This window comes from Aythya fuligula, chromosome 8 (genome assembly GCF_009819795.1).
Source record: "Aythya fuligula isolate bAytFul2 chromosome 8, bAytFul2.pri, whole genome shotgun sequence".
Classification (NCBI taxonomy): Eukaryota; Metazoa; Chordata; class Aves; order Anseriformes; family Anatidae; genus Aythya; species Aythya fuligula.
The window spans coordinates 3088641-3110582 of NC_045566.1; the positions used below are offsets into that span (position 1 = coordinate 3088641).

At 43.0% G+C, this 21942-nt stretch overlaps 1 protein-coding gene across 1 annotated transcript; it reads left to right on the forward strand.

Moving 5' to 3' along the window:
• The first annotated feature begins 5415 nt into the window (after nucleotides 1-5415).
• Nucleotides 5416-17985, forward strand: TM2D1 (TM2 domain containing 1). The gene is made up of 6 exons (XM_032192181.1): nucleotides 5416-5469; nucleotides 6132-6205; nucleotides 8158-8266; nucleotides 12159-12250; nucleotides 15682-15755; nucleotides 16977-17985. The coding sequence occupies exons 2-6, from the start codon at nucleotides 6136-6138 to the stop codon at nucleotides 17085-17087; spliced, it is 456 nt and encodes a 151-aa protein (XP_032048072.1). The 5' UTR covers nucleotides 5416-5469; nucleotides 6132-6135; the 3' UTR covers nucleotides 17088-17985.
• The last annotated feature ends 3957 nt before the right edge of the window (nucleotides 17986-21942 follow it).

Consider the following 21942-nt stretch of genomic DNA (forward strand, 5'->3'; position numbering starts at 1 on the left):
CCTACGACTGGCTTTTGGGCTCCAGGGAAACACACAACTCCCTATAGTAGCATCTGTTGATGTTTGGGGACCCAAATAGGTCATCCCTAATCCATCTCCAAACACCGATGCTCCAGTCTGAGCAGGGTGTCAGCAGAGTGTTGCTAAATTAGGAGGTCCATTCTTAGACGATAATTTTGAAGGATGATCCCAAAACACTATGGTTTGTCTCGTTAGAAGCAGTTCCCCCACTCTGCACTCAAATTCCTTAGCTCCATTCTCCGATTTCTCCAGCCACTTAATTATCCTATTGGTAGACAAAACTGCAAACCTCAAAGTTCAAAATTCATGTCCCAACTCTCAATGTAATCGTAAAATCATTGTGAAAATCGTGGATTTCAGGAAGCTCAGTGTTTTCCAATACCAGGAAAAACAAAACAAAACAAACACAACACTTCAGCACAGCATGCATCTGGGTTTTTACTGTCTTCACTTTTGAAGAGCTGGACTCAATGCATCGTAGGGAGCGGGAAAGTTTCATAAGGTTTTGTATGAGATCCTAAGACTTGGATCTTCTTCAAAAGCAGACTAAGAAAACAGGAATTCCCCCATGCTGATGCCAGCAGAGGTCATCAGAAGAGCTGAAAGGTTTAAGTCTTCTATTGCCACGGCCCCCCAGCCGCCTGCCACTTGCACGAGACGCGGGGTGCTCATCCCCAGCACGTCCCAGACCCAGGGAGGAACACGACACCTCTGGCAGCAGCCTTGACAAGCACTCGCCCTCCGCGAAGAGCTGCTGAAAGACAAAAATCAGGGGGTTTCTGCTGGGAGCGGAAGGAGGGCATGGTTTCGCCAGCAGTTTCTTCTGCACATGTGCCCCCTTGCCCTAACTACAACTGCTTCTGCCCTGTGTCCTTCAGCTCGGCCTCCAAAAACCTGAACCCTTCAAGAGCCACGTTTGTAGGGAAAGCCCTGCCTCGACTGTGGCTCTCCCCGCTGAGCACTGGTACAGCCATTTGGGACATGAAATGCTGCAAGTCCTCAATGTGCAGCTGCTAACTGCTGCTGTTTTCCAAAGGCTGGTAACAGGGCCAGCCGAGCAGGCTGCCGTGGGAACAGCCAAGGGTACTTCCCCATCCAAAGTCACCTTTCTGCACTACTGCAGTTGTAATTTCCCCCAGCCCTGTTATCAGGAGCGACTGATTCAGCGCATGTCTTTCCTTTTCCTCATTGCTCCAGGAGAGATCTCTGACTTGGAAAACTTCAGTCCAAACCGCTTAAAATTTATTAAAAGGCAAAGGCAAGAGAAAACAGCGTTTGGTAGTGTGATCTTAATCCTAAAACGGTCCTAAAGCAGCATCACTTCTAACTTGTGGTATTAAAAATAATATGTTTTGCAAGCCACGGAGCAGCTACGTACTGTTAAAAACAACACTATTTCGCACGTACTTTGCTGTTCTACTTGGTTTTCCACCTTAGTAATGCAGAGAAAAATTCAGTCCAACCAAGCCTAGCGTGTACACGCCTTTCAGAAGGCCAAAACCTGCTGTTCTGTGTCGTGTTACAGTTTTTATACAAGTGCTACAGTGCGCGTGCTGACTGCTCCAGGCACTTGTAAGGAGGAAACAATTGCACAGCGCTGTGAGTACCTAAATAAAAACGCACCATCCACCTCCAGGGAAAAGCAGGTCAAAGCTAAACATTGTTAACCATCCAAAAAACCACTCCGGGGACCAGCTGAGCGTGCTGCAGCATACCATTAGCATCTGCGAGATGAGGGAAGCAGAAGAACCCCCTGTACCTGTGATGACCAGCCTCCACACTGATCGGGAGCAGCCTTACTCACGCCAAAGGCACGCCAACTTCCAACAAGCAGAACCTGAATTCCTGCGGGCTGGAGGCTGGAGGGGAGCGCTGTGGGCTCTCTGATGGCTGATAGGAGGCTGAGCTCGCACCCGACGCCTCTGGCAGAGGAGCAGGAGGTGGTCTCCACTTGGAAACCTCTTCTCAGAGGAGGAGGAGGAGGAGGAAGCCTGGGGGTGACTCGTTTCCCAAACACACGCAGGGCGTCCTGCCCTGCTTACATTAGCCACCAAGTCCTCAAGTTCTGCTGAAACAGCGCACCCCCTTCATGGTGGGGGCTCATTTGGTCGCCTCTAACCCTGGCAGCAACCCCATTTTTGAGCTCCCACACCCGCAGAAACACCAAAAAGCCACTCTCCAATGGAGCAGCCCCTAAGTACCAGCACCCAGAGGGGGCTCCAGGCGCTCCCCACCCTCACAGGGCGGCTGCGGTGCCCCCCCAAGCCGGCTGCCCCCTCTCACAGGGGGGCTCCCCCTTTTCCCCTCCCAACCCTCGGGGCTTCCCCTCAGCCCCCCGCAGCCTCTCGGCGCCGGTACCTGAGAGGCCGGAGCGATGATGGCTGCCGCCGGCTCTCACCTGGGCGGAAAAGGGAAGCGAAAGGGAGGGGGGGGACACGAAGGCGGCTCACCTGCGGCGAAGGAAGCCGGGGCGGCGCGGAGGGAGAGCCGGCCTCCCGGGGGACGGACGGGACGCGCCGGGGGCGGCCCGGAGCCGGCGGCCGGAGGAGGGAGGAGAAGGGTGGGGAGGGGGGGGGAAGCTTCGTTGTCGTCCCCTCAGCTCTTTGGGGTGAAGCCTGGGGTCTGCTCCCAGCCTGGGGACGTGGTGCTGAGGGGCTGATTTCGCAGGCTGGGAGCGGGGACACGGAGCGCAGTGAGGGGCGTGAGGGGAAAGGCCCCCGGTGGTGGCACAGCCTGTCAACACAGCCACCAAAATTCCCAGCGAGACTAAAATGGAGGCGGAAAAGTTGTATAAAACACTTTATTTGTACTTATTTGCGTGAATCCAGGCAGTCTGCTGCGCACCAGAGTTGTTGTCAGCCCTCATCTCCTGCAGACGAAGCAAGTTCTGCTCGGCCTCAGCAGTACGGGCACTGCCGCTTCCACTGAGGGAGATGGCAAAAGCCTCGGGAGGACTGGGACCTGGATGGGGTTTAGCAGTTGTGACACTTCCCCTGGGGAGCCCCGAAGCAGCGAAACTCACCCGCCTATCACCACATTGGCCACAACCAGCACTGCGCCAACAGCGCTCCGAGCCACACCGCGCTACCTGTGGCTACGGAGGGGTGGTGGCGATGGCTTTGTGTGTGGCAGCAGCGGCTTGAGTCCCTGCAGAGGCAGTGAGATGGAAGGCGATAAAAGCAAATGAGGTTTTTGCACCGCCGGCCTCAAAATCCTGAACGTGCACCACTCATAGAAGTTAAAGCGGACTGTGGCTGCTCTCCACCTTTGACTAGTGTACGTTAAGTCTGTTTTCAGCTATTTTATGTAATGTTTATGTTTTATATACACACATATAAACACCAAAAATATCAAATGAGCCTCCTCCAAAAAATATTTTTTATTTTGCTACCCAGTTCCAGTAGCTCATATGAAACAAATCTCATGCAACCCTGCTTGTTGCATAGGATAGGCACTACAAAAGGTACAGAAATGAATTTTCACCTCCTAACTAGGAAACAACTTCCCTTCTTCCTAATGCCCACCCTTAAAAACAAACAAACAAAACAAGAGCAGTTGCACTAAAGCATATAACATGCTAAGGACATATCACTTCATCCTAAAAAAAAAGATTCCAAATGCCTGACTTCCCAGTCCTAACTCTCAATTTTAATTAATGTAGTGCTTGAGAGAAGTGACAATGTTTTTGACAGTGATGAACAGCAAGTGGGGTATTTATCCATCCAAGAGATACAATGTAGACAAAAGAGCTAAGCACTTTTCTCATCAGTGCACCTCAGTCTCGATCTCGGAGGGCTGGGTTCATTACAGAGTGCACTCTGTCCCTGGCCTTTCTTTTCCAATTGCTGAAAGGAATGTCAATTTTCATTTGCATACTTTATCTGCTGAATTTGAGACTGCCAATTTAGTTTACACAAATCTCCCAAAAGCCGTTAGACAGCCAGTGATGTGAAATATTGCTGAGATCTTTGTCAGACATCCATATATTTTAAATCAACATTTTTACTGATTCTCTGAGCACCTGGGGCCATAACAGACCTTTCATTGGTACTGACAGACTCATCCCTAATTCACCATTCATCCACAAAAACAATCACTGGAGAAACCAGAAGACTTTAAGAAGGGCTGGTTAATGACATTCTCTTAAATACCACCTGGGAGTTGTTCCCAAGCTTTTAAAGCTTCTAGGTCCCCATTTGTTTTTCAGGAAACGCTTCTAGAGTGGATGGAAACTTCTGACAGTAGTGCTGCCTTTCCCAAGTACGTTCACCACTGAACGGTCTCTTCACCTCAAACAGTCCGTGATCCCCAGCAGCTCACAGCTGAAAACTGATGCTTTCAGAAACAAGCACTAGAAAAATATGGAATAACTTTTTAAAAAGTGAGAAATAAACAAAGGTTGGTTATCACCACAAAATACCTTACGGGGAGCAAACAGCGATGAAGATAAAGCTTGTCTTCTGCAGGCATTTAGCACACATTTCAAAAAAAAATGTAGAGAAAAAGAAAAACGAAGAAAGAAAAGGTCCTTTAACAGTATACAATCACAATTTTACATGAAAACACAAGACGGCTCGAGGGCTCTCCTAGCCGGGCCTGGCAGAGCCGGGCGGGCACAGGCCACCCACTTTACCTCACATCTGAGGAATTTTCTCTGAAACTCTCTCGAAGGCGCCCACAGCTCCCAGGGCAGTGCCAGGACAGCGTTCACGGGCACCAGGCGGGACGTTAGGCCTGCCATGCCGGTGATCGCCCCTCAGCCCCGTACTTGTCCCTCAGCCGCCTGCCCACGCTGCTCTCACCCCTCCTAACCCAGTCCTCACCAGCCACTTCCAGGCGGTTCCTGGAGCAGGGGACGCCCCCCGAGAGCAGCCCTAGGACCCCTCACAGCCCCTTCACCGCCCCCCATCGCCCCGCGCCGCCCCGCTGAGGCGGGGCCGACATCTTGGGTAAGGGCAGAGGGGCGCCGTCCCTCGGGCGGCCATCTTTGTCCAGGGCACAGAGCCCGGCGGGGGCTGCACGGGCGCCATCTTGGGTAAGGGCACGCTGTGCCCTCACCGCCTCCCCGACCTGCCTCAGGAGCCATATTTGCCGAGGCCAACCCCTGAAAGAGCCAAAAATAGATAAATAAATAAATAAAAGCGGCACCCAGAGGGCCGCCCGCGCAGCCGGCTCCCCCGGAGGCAGGGCGGTGGGGCCGCTCCTCCTCCTTCTCCTCCTCCCCCCCCCCGCGGCGTCACTGACGGCGGCCGCGGCTCCCAAGATGGCCGCCCGGCCGGGGCGGCGGCCGGCGGGAGCGGCGGGGACGGTGCTGAGGTGGCGAGGGGCGGCCGAGGCCCCGTTCCCTTTCCTCCTCGTTTTTCTCCTCCTCCTCCTCTGGTTCGCAGCCGTGAGGGCAGCGGCGAGCTCGGAGCCGCCGCCCAAGTGCGACGAGCTGCGGCTGGGGCAATATCCTGAGCGCGGCCGCGGCGGGGGGACGGGGGTCGGGGGCTGAGGGGATGGGGCCGGCGGCTGTGAGGCACCGGGGGGCAGCGGTGGGAGGGTGTGTGTGTGTGGTGGCACGGGTTTGTTTGGGGGTAGCTTGGAAAAAAAAAAGTTAATTTCACCTCCTGCCTTACTTGGCCGTGGGAGTTCAGCCCTCTGAAAATTTGTTCCTGCTCACGTTTTCTTTAGTCCAAATTCCCGGCGTTTCGGATGTTCGTTTTGAGGCGTTCTTTGAAATTTGTTATTGTAGCTTTAATCTTCTCAACCAAATGCCTCGGTTTAAAGGTACTCCGGTATCAAAATAAGGAAGGAGGCATAGGCTGGGGTTTTCTACCTTGTCGCCTTCAAATACAGAGACTGTGACTGATAAATATTGTAGTTCCCTGAGGTAGTGCTGACTGCAGCACTAATTAAGCGTGGAGCTTATGCAATATATTGATGTATTAAATTGGATTAGCAGATTTGCTGTATGGTAATGTGCTGTTCCTATTTGGGGGGATGGGGAGGGAGGAAAACTGACATCAAGGTACATCTTTAATCCTCAGAGGTTAAAGAGGGTGGAATAAATTAATGTTAAACCTGTTGTAGTGTTTGATATGAAAAATGTTTTCCTCAATTACCTGAACATATATGTGTGATGAGCCTAAAATAGACAATAGCACACAAGAACCAATGAATTGTACAAATCACACGGCATATGGTAAGGATTTCTAATTTCTAACATATATTGACAGTAATTACATTTTCCAAGGAAGCATTTAATTCATGCATTTATGTATCTGCTAGATGAGCTTTTAAAACATGGGATCAGTAATGTCATTAGTGTGAAAGCCTGGAATATTTGTGTACATGGGATGCTTCACTGAAAATGAATAAATATGTTGTCTCTCGTTGGTACGTTTTTAAGTGAGGTTTCTGGTAAACCTCTTCAAAGTATGTCATATCTTCTAGGCCCTGTCCTTCTCTACTGTGATTAGAACAAACCATTCCTGTCCTACTCAGTTTTGCATATACTTAGAAGAACTGACATATGGCAGAGCAACCTCAAAACCTTCAAAATCTGTATAATTCTTTTAAGGAAGGATGGTGCCTTCCATCATCAAGAGTTTTTGGTGCCATGAGGGTCTCTTTTGAAAGCAGTTACGCTTATTTTGACGTTAAATTCAGGTTTTCTTTGGAGGACGACAGAAACGCAGTTAAATTGGTCGCTTGGTTTATTACACATGTTTAGCTTTTCTGGTGTTTGCAGGCATTGAAGTAAATGGTCTCTTTGTTAGCTAATTTGCTTTATGTACACTCATGTTTAAAATGCATGTGCATGCTTGATATCTTTCAGATTTTACTGTGTATAAACACTAAATAATTTTCTTTATTGGGATGCTTAGGGATAGTGGAGGTTTTCCAAGTACTTTTCAGAGACTGGCTGAATATACTTCCCAAAATACATCCTCCTGGAAGTTGTTCAGTCCTTTACATCATCTTTGACATTGTGTCCCTGATTATAAACAGGCAGTCGGTGAGCCAAAGAATATCCTGTAGTTTGATCACAACTCACATTGGTAGTTGTGTCTAACCATGTGATTGTATTCGATACACTATACATTTGCTTCAGAGTGGGGGAGGTTGCTGAATTTATTAATGTGTTCATTTCTATATCTATATATTTTTTACACATGCAGCAGACTTTAGATGGTCCTCACAGTATCTGAGTCATTTCCTCCATCAGCATTATCTAAATAATAAGAAGTTGGTCTTAAAGCTCATGCTTGAAGCACTACAGTTGCTAAACATCTTTCTGGATTTCATCATCCAAACAGGCAGGGGTTTAATTCAAAGCATCCAAGTAGTCTCATGGAGTAGCAGGTTTGGAGCCGTACTGGCATGTGTTTGACAAGAAAACAGCATCCTTCCCTGTGTCAATATTTTAACTGCTGTGGCTTCTTCTAAATAGAAAGCCGTGCTTTCTTTGCTTAAATTTTGTAAAAGAAAGAATGTTGCTTTCTGTAGCTGTGTTAGACCAGGCACATTGATCAGTAACATCCATGTACGACTTTATGGCAATTAAGTCCAGACACAGCTTTTTTTTTTTCCATGTTACAGATACTGACCATCTGAACTTAATCTTTAACTTAATTTTTGGGATGGTCCTATGCAATATGGATAGATATTAAAAAATAAATCCAAATCCTCATCTTTCTTCTGGGTGTTACTGGAAAATCAGGAAAGAAATGTTGAACCCATCCAGCAGTTCAGTTAGAACTAATCAACAGGTCTCACAAGTACTGAAAGCTACTACGAAGTGTGTAAAGGACTGGAATTCTCCAGTCCTTTACAGTGGAGAGTGACTAATACTCTGGTAATACATCACAGAATTTTAGTAGATGTCATTTTCTGCTGTGATTTCCACTTTGGTTCTTTTATGAGCCAAGCCTTAGCTTAGAATAAGGGAACTGTTTGGGTTGAAGGAGACCTCAGGCAGTCCTGTTGTCCAGCCTTCTGCTCAGAGCAGGAGGCTGTGTGTACTGTGCTGTGCCTCTAGAGTGTTGCACAGTGTAACTTCACTTGTTTGTTTTGCTTATGTGTTGTCAGGAAAATGCTACAATATCCAGTCAGTTTCTGCTTAATTGCAAATATTTTTTTTTGTGTCCGCAGTTCAGTGTCTGCCAGCACCAAATATTACCTGTAAAGATCACCTTGGTGTGGAAAAAGTCTTTACTGGACATGAAGTTGGATTTTACAAGCCTATTGCATGCCGCAATGTGTAAGTACACCGTTATTTTTTGTATTAATTTATCTTTGTTTTCGCATCGAATTTTTTCTGAAATGGTACAATGCGTTGGCAGGAGGAGGAAGATGGAATTCCCTATGTGTGTTACTTCATCCTCAAATAAATATTATAAACAGTATAAAGATACAGTGTGCATGTTTATAAGTAAGTTTGTCTCTGTTCTGGAAACTTTGTTGTTTGTTTAGTTACGTTTCTGTCTTCACTTTACCTTAGTGTGTACCCCAGCAAAGATTTGCCCCAAATTCTAAGGCCACACTTCACACATGCTTAAAATCAGCACAGGGACTCATCTCCATCCCTTTTCCTGACATCCCCTCCTGCACACTCAGTCACAGAACTGATGTGGGTTTGAACTAGCTTGGATCAGTTGAGTCACCGTACAGTCCCTTCACATGCTTGTGCCAGCACAGGGATGGGAGATGCATAAATATTGCGGGGAGCATGAGCCTCTCTTCAGTACCCTGAAAATCTCTTTTACAGGAATTGTTGTCTATATTTAAATAAACTTTGTTGTTAATCAAGTCCTGCATGTCTTTTAAGAGACGCTTTCTGTAACTTGAAAATGATGGACCTGGTTTTTCTGAAGCGTGTTGTGAGCGATGGAAAGCTCTGGACACCAATAAATGTTCCAACTGGTCAGTGCTCATGATCAATGAACACCTGTCAGCACCATTTGTCTCTGCTTATTGTGGGAGTCATGCAGGAGCCTTCTCCTTTTGTCCAACTGTGGAATCTCTGAAAATTACAGCTCCAGTTGCAATGTTTGCTGAGTATTCCTTATCACCCTAGTGATGCGGTGCTTACTGCTCAATAATTTGCCTCACTCAGAAGTGCAGCTCTGCCGCTTAGTTTCATAAATATTTTCTTTGTATTTCGTCTTCTCTACAGTCAAAGCTCAGCAAATTGAAGAAAACATATTATTACATCTAATCAAATTTAAATGCTAGCAAACGAGACTTCAGTCACATTTTTGTCCAGAAACAATTGCGTTCCAGTCCCATCTGTGATGGGGGCTGAGAATAAGATGAGCTACACTAGTTCAATAAAATTGCCTCCTCTTTAAAATAGGGAGTTATTTTTGTGTTCAGATTTTTTTTTTTGTATATATTTTTGGTTTAACGTACTTTTTAGAAACATTGTAAAATTTGTATTTTCTTTATGAATTAAAAAAAAAACAACACAGATCTATGTAGGCAGAAAAATATTATTCTTATGTTGTCTGTTACTTTATGGTGGCTATTATTTGTGATGAAATTACCAGTGGTTAAGCTACCAAAATAACTTGCCGTGGCTTTTCCAGTCCCACGACTGCTTGTGTGGCACAGGGGTAAGAGGACCTGTTGTGGGTATGCTGAAACCTCTAGTAAAGTTCAACTGAGAATTTAGGAAGATTTATGCAAGCATGTTGTTGAGAGATTTTGGAGATTTTCCAACATCTTACCAGAGTTTTGGTGAAAAATACCTGCATAATATTGGCAAAAATGAATGCACATCATTTAACCAGAAAATTGGTTTAAGTAGGCATCTTCCCACAGTGGGATTGCCCCTGTGTAGGGACAGCAGGTTAATTTCTATCCCTAGCTTTTGGAAGGAGCAAATCAGCATGTTGTCCTCAGCCAACACCCTAATTTAGCAGCGGTCTAGGTTGCAGCTCTAGGATCCTGTTCTGTTTGTGTATGAGGATGTGTTCAAGTTCAGCTGCTCCTAGTATTTGTTCAAGGGAAAGCTTGTAACTACTAGCGAGGTCGCTACAGCAAAGGACTGGGATTTGGGATTGGTTGGGTTTTAACTTAGTGGTTTAGAGCTAGATTTTTGCCAGGTTCTGGAATTCCCCACATTGTCACTGTCATGTATTTTGCTTAATATGCAAATATATGGCCCTGATTCTGCAGGCCTGAAATGTCCCCTGTGCCAGCATTATCCTTCCAAGCAAGGAGTCCGTCAAATGGCAGTCTGCAGAAGCCCTGAAGTTCCACGTGGACAGGTCTTTGAGCAGTGCTGAGACCCTGAGAGAGCACAGAGGCCACTGGCACGTGCAGCAGTACTATGGGTAGTATCAACGGGCATGGCCAGCAGGAGGAAAAGGTGTTTATGCGAGGAAAGACTGGATGAAGCATGAGAAAAATCAAAGAGCAACTGAAAAGAAATGGCATCTTTTACCCAGTTGTAGAAATTCCTTTAGATTAGCGGGAAGTGTTATTTTCCTGCTTGCTGGTTAATTCTTCAGCACGTATTTTTATCTGAAAGAATGAGTAAGACGAAGGACGAGAGTGGAGGCAGCCTTGTTAGAGTGTTAACATGCTTCCACTTCACACTAGATCTCTTCTGCCCCTCAGGTTGGTGGTGTTGAAGTTGCAGACTGCGCTCCCTCTAACAGCATCTCAATGCAGACGCAAGTGCTAAGTTTACTTTCTGACTGTTTTTGATCAGAAGCATCTCAGATTGCGTTCCCACCTTCTATGCAAAAGCTGTTTCTAGGCTTTAGTGTCCTTGAAAGGTTTGTTGACACTTTTTAGTTGATAAACATTTCCCAACAGTTTACCTCAACTTTTACATAAAACAATTAGTGTTCTTTACAGTGGAAACATGGCAGTTCTAAAGCTGATAATTTACATTACATCAGGTTCCAGAAATGCCTGGTATGTTCTGTGTTGCTAATAAGCACTAAGTAACAAATATTGAGGTAAGAGTCACGGTTTAATCACTTAATGTTGCCATTAAGTTTTAAAGTCAGTAAATCTAGATAATAAGCAAAAATGTAGATCTTTATTTGGCATTGAAAGTGTTTAATAAAGGTGCTTGGAGCGTTCTCAGCTACTGTCTTTTGTGAAACCATGTTTTATTCAACTGTCAACCGAGAGTTTAATTTGGGCTTATTAAGTAATTGCTGGCACATATTAGTGCACATATCAGAACAGTAAATTATTGATTATTTTTTTTTAAGTTCTAATTAGATTTGGGTTTCTGTTCTTTTCACAAGCTAGCTTTTCACCGGTGCAGCAAAGGATGGCTTTGCAATTGGTAGCTCGATTTTCCTAGCTTGCAAAGCCCCCATGGGCAGTGAGTGAAGATTACTGATGGTTAGGTGGCCACGTCGCCCCAACTGGTGGCAAGAATGGTGCCAGTCGGTACAAATCTCAGGCAGCCTGTTGTGTCGGTGTGCTGTGTATGGCTAACCACAGGGCTTTTAACTTCAAGGTGTCTGCCTGCTACTGTGCATCTTTGTGCAGTTCTCTGTTCTTTCCATTCATGAGTGCGTGCCATTTACTGCCCTCGGTGCGTAGCACAGGGATAGGTACATGGCTTACCCTCTTTGTTGAATCCTTCTGGCTTCTTCAGCCAGTGGCCATGGTTCATCTCTCCTTCAAGTCTCATCGCAATTACTGTCTCTGCTGACATCTCACCTGTCTACCCTGTTCCTCTCTATTTGGCTGGGTGTGAGACTAATGCCTACAGACAGTACGCACACATCTCAGAGACATCTCAGAGCTTTCCAGGGCTGTCTCAATAGGTCTGAACTATTGGGAAATGCTCTGTAAAACTGGGAATGGATCAGCAACTGAATTATGTCTTTCTTGACAAGAAATGATGATTTAATTTCAGAATAAGAGTCGTAAGAATCGGTATTCTGCAAGAGTGTGCTTGAGTTGTGACAGCTGAGGTTGCTTTATGGGGGATGCCTAGCAAGTTTGAAAGCGTAACATTATCAATCCTGTCTCTGTTAATTAAAGATAAATAACAAATCTGATTTATTTTTTATTTTTTTAACTGAAGCAGCAGGCAAATGAGTCACTGCTTTAATTCTCAGAACTATGAGTGAATCTGTCTTGCAGTCGTTGTCTACATTCCTTGTTTCTTTTGGCAGAAATGGATACTCCTACAAAGTGGCAGTGGCTCTGTCCTTATTTCTGGGATGGTTGGGAGCAGATAGATTTTATCTAGGCTATCCTGCCTTAGGTAAGTTTATTTCTTGTTTTTTCTTTGTGATAAAGCATATTGTAATGACTGAGTTATTTGTGTATACGTGCATTTTGAATAAAAAGTGCTGACTGTCATAGTTTTTGTATTTGCAACTAGAATCCTTACTTCATTGCAAATAAGGTGAAGTCCTGGATTATGAACCTCTGCTTCCTATGCTGTTGGAGTGAGTGGTGACAAATGGATATACGGTTGCCTCACAAGCAAACATGATTATTGTCATTCATTTTGCTTTACGTTTGCTTGACGCTGATGTTTAGCACTGCATTCTCTGTGAGCCACTGCAACAGGAGTGGTTTTGACTGATGTGTCAGCTACTTGATGATGCTTGATTTTAACAGGAAAATTGAGGGCAAACTTTACAGTAAAGCTAGTGTTTTGGGATATGGAATTTATTCTGGCAAACGCATGCCTTCAAGATAGCTCATAGTATTAATAATAGTTCTGCAGAAGCTGGGACCTTTAATAAGATCTACCTCTACTTACTGCTTTTAGGACCTGGTTCCCAGGGTGATGGTGCCAATGGCTTATAAGTAATGCAAATACCTTAGTATGTTAGAACTACTTTTACTGTCTTGGATTTTCTTTGTTTCTGAGCCTGACAAATGGAGTAAATTTAAAGTCTAGATAGTGTGGAGCAGTGAATTGGAAAAAGCTATACATGTTGCTGTCCCTTCAGCTGGGAGTTTTCAGTTTCTGCCCATCCAGTAGAAACCCTCATGTTTTTTAACATTATCTGTCTTTCCAGTTAATCTTTTGTTAACACCTGTGTCTTTTTTCCTTGAAATTCTATAATTAGCGCTTATTTTGTCCATCTCTTTCACAAAGAAGTATATTTTTGGAATCAGTCACTCAGGTGCACCTTTTGTTATATCACTGGATTTGGAATAATAATTTGCAGTAGTTATTTTGTAATATACTGCAGAACTGTAGATTTATAAATACTCTGTTCTTACGTAGAAGTTCTGTATGGCTGGTGTTTGCTAACCCCACTGGAATACACTGTAAGCAGAGTTAACAGATGTAAAATTAAACTCCTCTAAAGACAGGTTCTCAAGCTTTTGAAAGCCAAAGAAGGAAAAAGCAAATAGGTAAGAATAGAAAAGAGAAATAAAATCAGTAGATTGGATTCCTTGACTGTAGTAAATATTTCTGGAGGTCATCCATGCTTTGGCAAAAATGACAAAGAAAGGGAATAACATTGAAATATTTTGTGCAAGAATTATGAAGATGGTAAATGCTCCTTAGCTTTTTTTCCTTCTCTTTTGGTTAAAGAGAGCACAAATGCAAACATGCTATTGAGTGTGAAGAAGCCAGGAAGGCAACCTCTTCCTCTCCCACACACTGTGAACTAAACCAGAAGTTATTACTGCCTAAGAGCACTGCTTTTTCCCTCCGTGCTTTAGAGCAGTTTATTTTCTCAGTGTGATCTGCTTGTTGGGGAGGAAAGTGAGGAGGAAGAAAAAAAAAAAAATCAACTTTACCCTGCACTCCAGAAACGTATGCCAAGTTCAGAAATAGTTCTGCATCCAGTAACGTACTGCAGGACGGCTCCATGGGATGCAGCCAGTTCCTCAAGTAAACTGGAGCAGCTGGGACCAGCAGTGCCAGCTGAGGGTGAGGTCCAGGACTGAAGCCTGAGAGGAGGTGGCAGAATGAGCATCACAAATAAGTGTTTTAAATGCTGACCGCACTTGATTCAGAGATAATAACAAACTAAATGTGTTCACCAAAGATTTGATATTATTTAATTGTTTTAACTGCAGTTTCCTAAGGCCAGTATTTATTTAGCTGGCTGTTTCCCTTCTGTTTTGTTACGCTACGCCAGCACTGATAGCCGGGCAAACCATGTCTGGCTGCTGCAAGTCTCACACGTCAGCCCCTGGGAATGAGGTATTTTAAACATTGATACGCTGAGGTTTTACACATTTAAGTGACACAACTTCAGCTGTAATATGCGCATAGGCTTTTCTTTTAATCAGCTGAAAGACCATCCTGCTATCACTCCTTCATCCTCTTGGTCATTAGATACATGTTCACTGTTCTGACTGTACTGTCGGTCCATGGAATGATGATAAACGGCCTCTGTAGAGTTTATAAATCAGCCAGCTTCATCTTGTCAACCATGGGAGCTATCTGCAGGCAGTGGGATGCTCTTCCCACAGTGTGCAAGCAGCTATCCTGCCACACTTCTCTCTGTGCAGTCACACAAATGGGGCACTGGGGAGCGGAGGTTGTGTGTTGGACAGATTTCTGCTTCGGAGAGAGGGGGAGCTGAAAGGAAGAGACAGAGGTCAGGAGACCTTCAGGTATTTGAGCGAGAGCAGGCTCATCCTTTGGAAAACTGCTGTGCTTTCTCATTGTCAGGCATTGTGCAGCACAACACAACTTGTTGCTGTGCCAGCTCCCTTGGGGAAGAGGTGCCATGCGAGGCTGCACTGGCCAATGTTACCAACGTGCTTGTTTCTTGCCTCAAAGTGTGCTGGGCCCTGTAAGCACAGTAAGGATCCGCTTTTTAGCAGGGAACTGTTTCCCCCGAACAGCATAGCCTGGAACTGACTTAAGTGCAACAGATAGGCATTCCTCTTCATACTGGCTGTTCCTAGGCAAAGAGACAAATGCCTTTTAATCTTTAAGTAACGTCAATGTTTGCCTAGCCCAGCTAAGTGTTACCTTGTAATATATACAGTACTCATTGTATTACACTCATTCTACAAGAAACTACTGGTATTAAATAAAAAAGTTAAATCAGTCTTCTGAAAACACCAAAAGTAGTCTGCCTTTCATTGCAACTTCCCATGAAACATTTATCTGTTAGTTGGTATTCCCATGTTTTCTATGACTCTTTCATTTATTTGCACAAAAAAACAACTTTTTTTTTGAATACTGCTTAAAAAGAAGTGTTTCTATATATATGTGTATAAATATATTCAAATAAAATTCCTATTTCAGCAAAAATATAAAAGTGATACTAAAATGGTTTGCCAAAGTAGCATGTTCTGAAATCAAATCACTGTGTGCAGCAACTCAAGAGGTGATAGAAAGTCTCCCTCTATTCATAAGTAAATTTTGCAGATCAAGTTTAGATTTTTTTTCTCTGTTTGATCAAAGAAGGGAAATTTTCCAGTAACTTGCTTATCAACTTTGGTCTTGTTTAAGAGTGTTTCTTTGTTCTAGTGAAAGTTGTTAGTTTAAAATCTTTCAAGTGTATTCAGGATGCAGAAATATGAATATATACATATATATATCTTTATTATTCCCTGACAATTAATGATCTATAACTTCAGTTCTGTTTCTAGACTTGTACATATAGCGGAGGGTTGGGATGTGATTGCAGCCAGCAATGTGAGCTTCATGGTTGCTGGCTTAAAGCTACTGTTAAATTTTTTTTTATTTTTATTTTTTTTTAGGTTTGTTAAAGTTCTGCACAGTAGGGTTTTGTGGAATTGGTAGCCTAATTGATTTCATACTGATTTCAATGCAGGTAAGTCAGTGCTTTCAAAGTGAGATACAAATCTGTGTTTGCTAAAGTTTTGATTACTAATTCTTTGTTAGCATTTTAGCCTTAAGAACTTTTGTCTCTTGAAAGTCAAGGCATCTATTTTAGCTGTGACAGATTAACATTGTCGAATATAGATACAAAATGTGTTTGTTGCTTGTATGAAAAATTAGATAAATTAGCTATCTTGCAATACTTAAAATGAATAGCTTGGAAGCTGTTTCACTGTAAATTCACTTTGTAAGAACCTACAGGCTCTTTTTGTGAGACACAGTGTTAGACTTTTCATGAGGAAAAAGCCTGGTGTTCCCAGAATCCTGAAGTTCGGCATTTGCATGGGCTTTGTTACTGATGGAGCCCATCATTGGGGTTTCAGGACAGTGTGCAGGAGAGAAGACATTGCCACTTTTTTTCCCCTGCCTCTTCAAATATAAGTCCCGTGTCACCCAAGAGCTGTTACTGTAGGATTCTTGGTGGTTAAATCCCTGGCTAGGGTGACCTCTTGTGACATTGCCAAATTGTGAAATTGCCAAATTCTCTTATTTTACAGTGCAGCCATATAGCACAAATGATTCGTTTCCCATGATGAACTCAGAATGCATTGAGGATATAGAAATTGTTTGTATGGGTTTATAGAAAAAGATGTAATTTTTAAAATACGTGTATCCTCAAGTTCCCTTCTATACTACCGTTGTGATTTTGCCTCATGTCGCTTACAGACACAACTGAGAGTATCGTTCATCTCCCCTTATTCATCTCCCTGGTGACTCTATATCAATTTAACGTTCCCAGAACAAAAAAGCCATGATCTTCTCTCCATCTCTCTTTCTTACCTGTGCAGTACTTCAAAGATACTTGTCATCAACCTAATTATCTCCTACCTACCTTCCTTTGTTCAAGAAAAGTGGTTTGGAGCCCACTCGTTTGTAAGCCTGATTTTGTGACTCAAATCCTCATCAGCTTAGCCTAGTACCAGCGCCTGGCTGTGTAATTTGGTTGATTAGAAGCCCCAGGGAAATGTTCAGTCTGAGACAGCGCTCTCTAAAATAGTTAAACTACAGCATAACTTCAAAATAAATCTAGTTTCTGTTTGACTAATTAAGCATGACTAATTTTATGATGGGAAAATTAGCAGTAATTGAGACATTAGCACAAAGTGTATATTTCACTTTGTATTGAAAAGTCTTGGTTCTTTTTCTCTCGTAGATTGTTGGACCTTCTGATGGCTCTAGTTACATTATAGACTACTACGGAGCAAGGCTCACGCGGCTCACGATTACCAATGCAACATTCAGGAAAATGCAGAGCTACCCGTAACCCCGGCAGTAAGTGTCTTGTGTCTGTGTAAGTGCATTTTATTTTACAGATGGATCCAGCCGTCCACTGAAGTCGCTGATGACTTATTAATTGCACTTCATCAGAACTGAATATTAAATGTCCATTGAACAAAGATGGTGAAAGATGAAAATTCATCAAGTGAATGAGTTTACCACAAAGGTGCCAAGTTCCTTTGACTGCTCTGTTTCTGTGAGCGCGTACGAGGTTGCGAAGTTGTACCGTTGTGAAATGTGCAGACTTTTGCAATTTGCACTGGTGTTGTTCTGTGTCTCTGTCGGTGTAATTTAGGGGGTTATAGAGAGGCAAGGAAAGGATTGTTCAGAACAACTATACTGATCTTTACTCCATTAAAACTGATGAAAGTTTTAGCGTGGATGGGCCAGGATTACACTCGGGGGTTGTTTTTGGAACTATGAGTAGCAGTTCGGAAGTGAACCGAAATATCCCAAACCATGGAAACTGCTTTTCTCTGTACCCTGCTAGTTAAAATCCAAGTGGCTCTAAAACTTGTGCCAGCACATTCTGTGAAATCCTATTAATTGAATGAACTCTTTCTGTAAAGCTTAAAGAGAATTTTTGGTGAAGCTGGAAAATTTGGTCAATGCTGATCAGCAGTACGAATAAGTAGGCATAAAAAATAGAACCATGGGTGACACATCTCAAAATAGGAAGGTGAATGAATGTTGGGCTGCACAGAGTTTAGAATAGGACGTAAATGCTGTGATTATTTTGGTTTGTTTGTTTGTTTCCTCCCTTACAACCGTCCACAGTGAAAGACATACCTTCTTTTTCTTGAAAAGAAATTGGTACATATGGTTTACAGAATGTCAAAAAATGAGTTCTTTGTGTTAATAAAGCCCTTAAAATATTTTTTTAATCGGTTGTGTTCCAGTGAAATAAATTTTGTTATTCTTAATTAATTTCCTAATAAAAAATAAATTCTTAAAACATTTAAACTAAATTCTCTAGGACAACTAAGGTTTACATGGATGTTCCTTCAAATAAAAGTATATACAGTGACAGGAAGTATGTCAACAGAATCTTGATGCTATTTGACCAATTTTAAACGTTGCCTTCATCTTCTTGTGGAAACTGGCAGTAAGTGAACGAGAAACCCATGTTACATAAACTTTAGTGTTGATTTTTTTCAATAATTTGGGCTATTCAGCTTTTCTGATGAAACTTTCAAAATGTTGTTAATGTGTCCGAAACAAGTATTTTTGAGGGAATGCAAAAATCAGATTGCTAAATTTTTTAAGTGCAGTTTGTGGTTTCAATCTCTTTTAAACCTACGTTAAGACTTGGTGCATTGAGAGCTTTGTAAAGAAATCCTGTTTTTTTCCAAATCAGTGTAACCTGACATACCACATAATGATAATCAACCACTTGCAGCACTTTGTGCTTAACATTCATTCCTTCTTTCACTCAGACATAGTTTTGGAACGCTTGCTAACGTGAATTCTACTCATGGACTCAAAGAGACAAGAATACTCTGTTAGCTTTGTTCTGTTGCCTGATACTTGTCGCATCTCCCTTTTTGTCTTTCACTGAATGCTCTTTGTGCATGTCAGATTTGTTTCCTGAAATATGCACTTGCAAAAACAGACAGGAAGTGGATGGAAAATAAATGTTTGAATCAAATAAAATCCCATGGCACAGATCATCCTGTGACTTGTCTGCTTTTTCTTTTTTAACCCTGAAGCTGATAATATAGCTCTGAGAATAGGAAGATACTATGCAATTCAATTAAAAAAAAAAAGCAAAATAAAACAAACCAACCCTTGGGGAACTCGTCACACAAGGTTTCATTTTAAAATGCATCTCCATGTGTACAAGTAGCAGAGGGCTTGACTTAGTGACTGCAGCAGTCCATCTTGTGCTTCATTATCCGTAAAAGAATGTGGGGGCTATTTTTGCAAGAATCAGATGAAAGTATGATTAGTTAGGAGGTCCATCACATAGTTCGTTAATTCCAGAAATAAAGTGACCAGCAGAGAGAGGAGTGGTTATTCCAACTTAATTTACAGTGTTTCTGCAGAAACAGAACACATATCTAGAACCAATCTAGGGAATAAAACAAAAAGTAGGGTTCTTAAATCCCAGTCCTCTGCTAGTGATACCGGTGCCCGTTCTGCTCCGGACTGCCCCGTTTGGTCATAGCAGTGAGAATGGAGCCAAGGGTGACCAGACAGAACAGTATTTTGCACCTTGGCAAGATTTTATTTTAATTCCCTTGAGATGGCATTCCACTTAGTCCTCCATCCTGTACTAACAACTTTCCACTTCTTTCACAACTTTCACAACCATCTCTGTTTTATGTGAAATCTTAGAAATCAGTGTCGCAGATGGCACAAGCTTTGCAACTTGCATCGGATCTGATATGAATTACGTTGTGTATCTGAACACCCTCGTTTTGTTGCACCGCTGAAGTTTAGAGAGGGTTAACTGAGTGAGTAGATAGTGCTGCAGGGCCAGCAGAGAGTTAGTGAGGTCTTTGTTTTCATCTTGTAATTGTCAGATATGGCATGTTTACCATAAGGACTGTGAAAAGTGTGATGCAAGATGTAAAGCTGTCCCACTGTGTTAATAATAAATTGGCTACAGTAATACTTATCAAAATATCTGTCCTATGATGATTTCCTGTGTTGCTGCCTGCTTTAGCATTCACCTGTCAATCAAGTTGTCCATCTCAGTGTTTCTGTGGTTCTGATTGCTCCTGCTGCACTGGAATAATCTCTCTTGGTTGTAGCTTTTCCTTAAAAACAGTCGCAAAGCACTGAAAACAGTCAGACAGTGTACTGTGTCATCCTCCTGCCTTGTTCCCGGATAAAATGGTATCTGCTTGCCTTGCAGATATTCAGGAACCTTTTCGACATTCCAACAAGACAAAGAAGCATTATTCTCTATCTTTAAAAAAAGAAAAAAAGAGTGTAAAAAGTAAAGGCCAGAGTTTAAAAAGAAAGAATTTTGAAGTGCCTTACATTAAAAAACCCATATAAAGCCACTCAGCAAAGATGCTGCAGATCCAAGCTAGGAATTAAATCCAAATCTTCCCAAAGTACCAGTGCAGTTCAGGCATTGCAAAAATGGCTCCATAAGCCTTTTTTTTTGTTCTCAGTCTACATTTTAGGAGGATTTTCTGCAATACGCTTAACCATGGTGTGGTGGGGCAGCAGCTAGTAGGAGCGTTTGGCCTTGGGCACTTTGCGTACTACACTCACACAGTACAAGTGGTTGCACTTAGGTGAAACTCCATGACCCATAAATTACTCTGCGTCGTAGTTATTCCATTAGGTCAGCCCGTGTACCTTTCACTTGGGTACAGAGCACATTTCCAAAAGGCTTTTCTAGACCAAGTTCTCTGATGAGCTCTTCCTACAGCCATTTAAATCAAGACTCTGCTACAGCAACCTCCCATGACAGTATTTTGCTATCTTAACTGTTTCCCTCTCTACCACCACCCACCACTCACTACATGAAGATGTCACTGCTGCTTTCAGGACCTGATAGCACCTCAAATGGTAGGGTTTGTTATGTTTCCGAAGATGTATTGCTGCATGGCTGCCAGAAAAACTTCTCAGCTCCACAGGAAGGTCTTTGTGTTTGAAATGCTCCGTAAGAATTTTTTTGGAGAACATCTGTTGTCACCCCATCAAGAATTGTTTCCTTTGTTCCTCAGGAGTATATTCAGTTGTATTTGCTTACACGGCTCTGTCTGTTCAGTCTTCTCCCATCTCTTCTCAGTGTTTTTGTTTTTTATTATTATTATTTTTAGATTCATTAGGTGTTTATTCAATTTGAGAGCCATTCCCGTTGCTTGCTCTGCACTTTCGGAACCTGTTTCCTCCAGAAGATGATGTTGGCTGCAATAAGGTCGGGTTGGGTACTTGCGCACCCCGTTGGGGAAATGCCAAAGGCAAGATTTTGCAAGCAACCCTACATTTCCATTGCCCGTCACTAACTGGGTGATTTCTTGTTATTTCACTGATAACATCATAGTCTTTCAAACTTAGTATAGCCTCATCTCTAACTACTTCGTCATTTTCATCATTATAAATGGTCACTATAGGTTTTTTTTTTTAAAAAAGTGGCATTTTAATTCATTTAAATCATACTTTTTAACCAGCTACTGTGTTCTGGCTGTTTGTTATTTCAAGCTGCATCGGAGTCTGCTGATGGTAAAATACAAGAGATTAGTCTGTTTGCATCTTCTGCAATTGCTGCCAGAATCTGGGGAGAAAAAAGCTTAACTTTAGGCATATGCTTATGTGTTTTGCTAGACTGAAATGTGATCAACTCTTCCAGCTTTCTTCCTCTCAGTCCGTCTGTGTTACCCAGAGAACCTTTCCAATCTCTGTGAATTCTCAGAGAAAACTTCATGCTCCATGGAAACCTCAGCACGGAGAGTGTAAATGACTGATAACATTTGATGCAGGACTACAACATCCTATGTGTGACACAATTTCTTTTTTTCTCACCTCAGAGCAGCTTTTCTTTGTCCTTTGTTCATACCTCAGCTCTGTTCACCTATCGGCTGTTTTCAGGCATCCTTCCACAAGTTCTCAAGAACCTCTAGGAGGAGTCGGGCTCTTCGGAGCAGAATCAGATCTGTGGAAATGTCAGGGCATCAGGTCAGGGAATCTTTTATATGTATGAAATAAAAACGCGTTGAGGAGGAATAGATGTCTATTAGAGAGGGGTGTAGGCTTTAGTTTCAGCAGAAAGTATGCCTGAAACTTAAAACTATGTTGTCTCTTTGCCTTCTGCTTCCTGAAGGTGGAGCCAAACCCCCTATCAGATCTCCAAATCTCCTGAAGTTGTTCTTTACCGTACA